The sequence below is a fragment of the Ostrinia furnacalis genome, unplaced genomic scaffold, assembly GCF_004193835.3.
Source record: "Ostrinia furnacalis isolate ACB-3 unplaced genomic scaffold, ASM419383v2 OfSCF0447, whole genome shotgun sequence".
NCBI lineage: Eukaryota > Metazoa > Arthropoda > Insecta > Lepidoptera > Crambidae > Ostrinia > Ostrinia furnacalis.
The window spans coordinates 43186-49130 of NW_021130686.1; the positions used below are offsets into that span (position 1 = coordinate 43186).

Sequence of the window (5945 nt, forward strand, 5' to 3'; positions counted from 1 at the left end):
TACATGACTGTTTTATTTTTCACTACAATACATGCACCTAACTAAGTGTTATTGTTGAATATTTGTCTTTCTTAACCCACATCATCAAAGGTGTGACATAGTAAAACAAAAGAATTGATTAAAAAAACGTTTATTACTTTTTAAAGTATTAAAGCTTTAGCCAATGTTATAGACAAAATTCTAAAGTACTACACACAGACCAAGCTTCTAATCTGTTCCTAAAACTAGAACAAAATATACATAAACCAAAAGTAAATTAAATGTCAACAATTTTCCACTTGGTGATATGTTTTATTAACGAACTTTATAATTAGTTTATTAAATAATGATCCAGTCTACAATATAGGAGAAAAATAGAGTAATTAACTTTTTTATTTTGTCATAAGGAACTAAATAAAATTATGTCATTTGAGTTAACATTAATTCTAATAAGTATTAACATAAAATTGAAATCGTAAGTGATAATCACATTAATATTATATTAAATAAGTTTAATCTTTGTTTTAATTAGTGAATAATATGCTACCAATTTCTTTGGAGCCTTAATTAGAAAATAACTTAAAACTAAAAATAATTATTATGGCATGAACTAAAAACTAAATTGTTATGGCATAATATTATGAATTTAGTTAACATTATATAGCGTAACTAAAAGCTTGAGGATATAAAGAACACACACAAACTAGTGTTGCTAGTGGAAAAAAGTATTGTTGCCTATCTTTAAAACAACTGTTGCCAAACATAAAAAAGAAACCAAAAAAATGTATAGGTATTAATAATGTCTTTCTCTGAGTCTTTTTTTCCAAATAAGTAGTTGATAAATACACCCGCCAATATTAAAGAATAGATTTTAAAACTAGTTCCACAAGCTCTTTCTGCTGTAGCTACACCAAATCCCAGAATACAGGAGTGCTGAAGCAGCAAAGCCTTTCAAACTGGTTCAATCCGGTTTACCAGGGTTCTGTAATGGAAAAAAAGTTCCTATTTTTTATGACTATCAAAAAAAGCAGAACAAGTAAGAGTCAGAAAGCGAGTTAGTAAATAGTGGTTTAAAGTAACCGATGTTTTGAAAAAAAAAAAAAAAAACGAAACAGAATGGAGGTAGATTGAAGATTAAACAGAGGGTAGACAAATCGACTGGTAATAAACATCTACCCGCATTTACATCAGTTTAACCGTGATCATGTAACTACGCCTAAATATCGGAGTGAGATTAATCAAAGACTACAGTGGAAAGTTCGTAATATACATATACCTATAACAATTTAACCATTATTAACGGTGTAGTGTGTAGTATGTCCTTGGCACTTGACACAGGATCTCAGTTCTTTAACCGAACCGAAATTTCGTGCGGCGCGGGTGGCTATTTTAACCCAACTGCTTACTGCGGCAGAAGGGTTGTGTTTTTTAGACATTATACTAGTGTCTCGTTTTCGTTTTTGTGGAATGTATTATTAAGTATATCTGTTACGGNTTTTACAATGACCAACTTAAATGTTATAAAAACGAATCGGTCGTTCGATTTTGCATGAAATCTTACTTTGTGCAATAATGACTAACTATGGGTACTGTATAGTCTTCTTAATGTACATTAGAAGTTTCTTAAAATTAATTTTTAAGTCTATTTTCGAGAGGAAATTATTGGGTTTAATTTTTTTTTGTCTAAATGGAAATTTAGTTTCTTTATTTTATATTTTCTTGACAGTAAAATAGGTGAACCCGTGCCAAAACCATCTAGGAATCTACAGGTAGCCAGGGATTCATGAATTGCCTTCACAAATATAGGAACTCATTTTAAAATATTGTTGCGCAAGTGTTTTTTTTTAGTTTTATCAACGAATGAGCTTTTCTGCATGATTCTAACAAAGCATCAATTCTTTTATTTATTTTTTCATGTCGCAAAAGATTCTTCCTCGCTTTGTGAAGTCAGTAAATGATTTAGAGTGGACAGTAAAATAATGATATATTCTGTGCCAAATTTAAATATATGGTGAACTGTGCTGTATTCAATGATATAGCGTACCTCTGACGGTCTTATGTTAATAGATTTTATAGGTTGTTTTTTATTGTTAAGCTGGTAAAGACAGATGGCTCTTCACTAGAGTTATTATTATTTTTTTGTAGAAAAATTGTCAAATTAGAAAAACTCAATTATTAGGTCTGCTCCCGTGTCTTGTGTTCAGTTGAACGAATATTATTTTAATAAACAACTTAAAAATTGTACATGACTGTTTTATTTTTCACTAAAATAATGTTTGACATACACACCTAACTAAATGTGTCATTGTTGAATATTTGTCTTTCTTAACTCATATCATCAAAGGTGTGACATAGTAAAACAAAAGAATTGATTAAAAAAACCTTTATTACTTTTAGTAAATATTAAAGCTTTAGGCAATGCTAAAGACATAATTCTAAAGCACTACACACAGACCAAGCTTCTAATCTGTTCCTAAAACTAGAACAAAATATAATGTTACGGTCAATGTGGTAAATTGAAAATCAATCAATCAATCATTAATAATAATCGGTTATTATGAATAATTACTGACATTCGCGGTAAAAGTGATAAATTAATGACATTTAACAGTGATTATTTAATAATTCAACCTTGGTACTAACAAATATGCTCGTGTACAGCCAAACTTTTTGAACGTTTTGATATCATAAGTATATTAATATAATTTGGCATAATGAGTGGAATGTTTCTTGCATAATATTACTTTTCCATGATGCCCATATCAATGTTTTGATTTAAAGTGAAAAATAGGTTCAGGTGCGGCGGGGGTGGCCCTTGGGCCACCCCTAAGCCGCCTATTTAGTTTTATACACACTTAAATGATCTCATATTAATCACATTTACCAAATCATGAGGTAATTATTCATAATAACCGGCGATTATTCATAATTTTTACATTTATCACATTTACCGTAACATATACACAAACCAAGAGTAAATTAAATGTCAACAATTTTCCACTTGGTGATATGTTTTATTAACGAACTTTATAATTAGTTTATTAAATAATGATCCAGTCTACAATATAGGAGAAAAATAGAGTTATTAACTTTTTTATTTTGTCATAAGAAACTAAACAAAATTATGTCATTTGAGTTAACATAATTCTAATAAGTTTTAACCTAAAATTGGAATCGTAAGTGATAATCACATTAATATTAAATAAGTTTTAATAATCTTTGTCTTAGCTAATAATATGCTACCAATTTCTTTGGAGCGTTAATTAGAAAAAAACTTAAAACTAAAAATAATTACTAATTATTATGGCATTAACTAAAAACTAAATTAATATGGCATATGAATTTAGTTACATAGTATAGCGTAACTAAAAGCTTGGGGATATAAAGAAAACACAAAAGTTTAATAGCTTCTGCTAGAAACTAGTGTTGCTAGTGGAAAAAAAGTATTGTTGACTATCTTTAAAACAACCATAAAAAACAAACCAAAAACTCTCTGACTTTTTTTTTCCAAATAAGTAGGCGATAAATACACCCGCCATTATTAAAGAATAGATTTGAAACACGTTCCACAACAAGCTGTTTCTGCTGTAGCGACACCGAATCCCAGAATACAGGAGTGCTGAAGTAGCAAAGCCTCTCAAACTGATTCAATCCGGTTTACCAGGGTTCTGTAATGGAAAAAAGTATAACTATTTAATTTTAAATATATTTTTTTTGTTTTAATTATTTTTTCACGAGTGTCAAAAAAACTGGTACCAATGAGTGATAAAGGCAGTAGGCTGATATAAAATTAGAAAGTGGGTAGATTTGATTCATTTTACTTCAGTTCATCCGTGATCCCGGCGCAAGCAACTGCGCTGAATTATCGGAGTGATATATGTATTATGGATTACATACAGAAACAGTGGAAATTCTGTGATTAATTACAATCATAATTGGCAGTGCAGTGTGCAATAAGCGAACCCAATTTTTTGACCGAACGCTCAAGTTCCGTGCGTGTGGCTATTTTACCCGACTGTAGGAAGGAGGGTTAAGTTTTTTCGAGTGTATTATTGTGTCATGTTAGTGTAGAATGTGATAATAAGTATACTAACGGCTGACAGAGAAGGTAGAGCTCTGCATATCGTGCTGTCCCGAGTCGCGTCTCCTACGACGCGTCGGAGTGTTGCGGCCCGATCCGGCGATTTCTTCCAGTTGCATGTTCTCTNTTTTAAACGTTATTAATTTATCACTTTTACCGCGACTGTTGGGAATTATTCATAATAACCGGTTATTATTAATAATTTTCAATTTATCACATTAACCGTAACATATCTTTAAAGTATACTAACGGCTGACAGAGAAGGTGGAACTCTGCATATCGTGCTGTCCAGAATCGCGCCTCCTACGACGCGTCGGAGTGTCGCGGCCCGATCCGGCGATCTCTTCCAGTTGCATGTTCTCTATAGAGAACTCTGAGAAGGTAAGTGATTTATTTTTATTTTAGACCTGTATTTATTACTGTTATCATCGTCATGGAATTTAATCTCAACTTCAGGAGTTTGCTACTACTAACTACACAGGGTTAATACTGGGACGTGTAAAAGTGATTTTTAAAAGCCTATTTGCTAAATAAATGAGTTTTTACTTCCTACGCTGGCTGGGCGGTTTGGGGAGGCCTTTTATAGGTCTATGAAGACTTATAGTAAATAAATAATTTATTTGTATTTTATTTTAATGAAGCCAGGTTCAGTAACTGACGTTAAATTAAATCTATTTCTCAGCTATTTTTTTTGCTACGAAATAGGTACTTAGGAAGAAATGTTTCGCAATAAATGTGATAGAGTTATATTAATACTTACCACCGTGTGGGCTCTTAGCGTGGGTGTAAGACCTGGGTTCCAGCTCGTCCATCTCTCCTGCAACGTAAAATGTATGTCAGACAAACGTCTAGTGTCTAATTTGAACAATAGTACCCAAACTGTACTAGGAATCTTATACTGAGATAAACGGCACCTAAAATCTTTGAATATTGAAATGAAATTACACAGTCACCTATTGTTAGAAAGTATTTTAGTTGTTAAACTATGGTTATAAATAAAGCTAGCAGCGACCTAAGCCCTAGTCCCTAGCATATTTAGGAAAGCTAACTGCTAGTCTATTCCACAGCATTGCTTAGTGCAGAAGCCGCTAAATATAATAAGTGTAAAGATTAGGATAATATTTAGTACCTAACAATAGACAATGAAAAGCATCATTGCAAATCAAGACATAAAAAAATCTTGATAGTCCCAAGAAGTCCCAAGTCCACCCACAAGGTGGACCGACGACATCACAAAGGTAGCAGGAAGGCGCTGGACGCAAGCCGCTACCAACCGGGCAACATGGAAAGCATTGGGGGAGACCTATGTTCAGCAGTGGAAGTCCTATGACCGAGATGAAGTCCCAAAAATATCATTAACTAAAAATTCGGAGGTCTAATTAAGCAATATTTGGAAAATACTTACTGCTCAGAGAAAAAGTGGAGACCTGCATATCCCTTTGGGTAAACTCGCGGTGTTTCAGTCCAGTTGGAGAGTGGACTGTAGATGGTATTGATTCCAGCTGTTGATTTGTAGATGCCGTGGAATCTTGCTGTTGCATTTCAGGGGTTAGGTCTGGTGAAGAGATTTGGTAATACACCCACCAGTCTAATAAAATAGACTGGGTAAATACTAGTCTAATTTATTTCAATTGTAGATATAATAAAAACTGAAATTAAAAACAAAGTTACACGTGACAATAGTACCTACTATAGTGCATTCGAGGTATGTAGATATTGAGAAAGCTCTTATATTACGCGAAATTTTCAAACAAATTTCTTTTCTGCTCAACCCAAAGGTAAACTGGTCGAGAATGCTTTAGTGCATTAAGTTCGCCTTATGTACAAATTTATTTTGGCATTAAAGTTTAAATAAATAAAATTTTAGCCAATTTTGCATAGAAAC

General features: G+C 32.5%; 1 protein-coding gene across 1 annotated transcript; it reads right to left on the reverse strand.

Moving 5' to 3' along the window:
* Nucleotides 1-3312: 3312 nt before the first annotated feature.
* On the reverse strand, nucleotides 3313-5601 carry LOC114365240 (uncharacterized). The gene is made up of 4 exons (XM_028321780.1): nucleotides 5466-5601; nucleotides 4821-4877; nucleotides 4311-4433; nucleotides 3313-3647 (listed from the first exon to the last, which is right to left on the reverse strand). The coding sequence occupies exons 1-4, from the start codon at nucleotides 5599-5601 to the stop codon at nucleotides 3637-3639; spliced, it is 327 nt and encodes a 108-aa protein (XP_028177581.1). The 3' UTR covers nucleotides 3313-3636.
* Nucleotides 5602-5945: the final 344 nt, after the last annotated feature.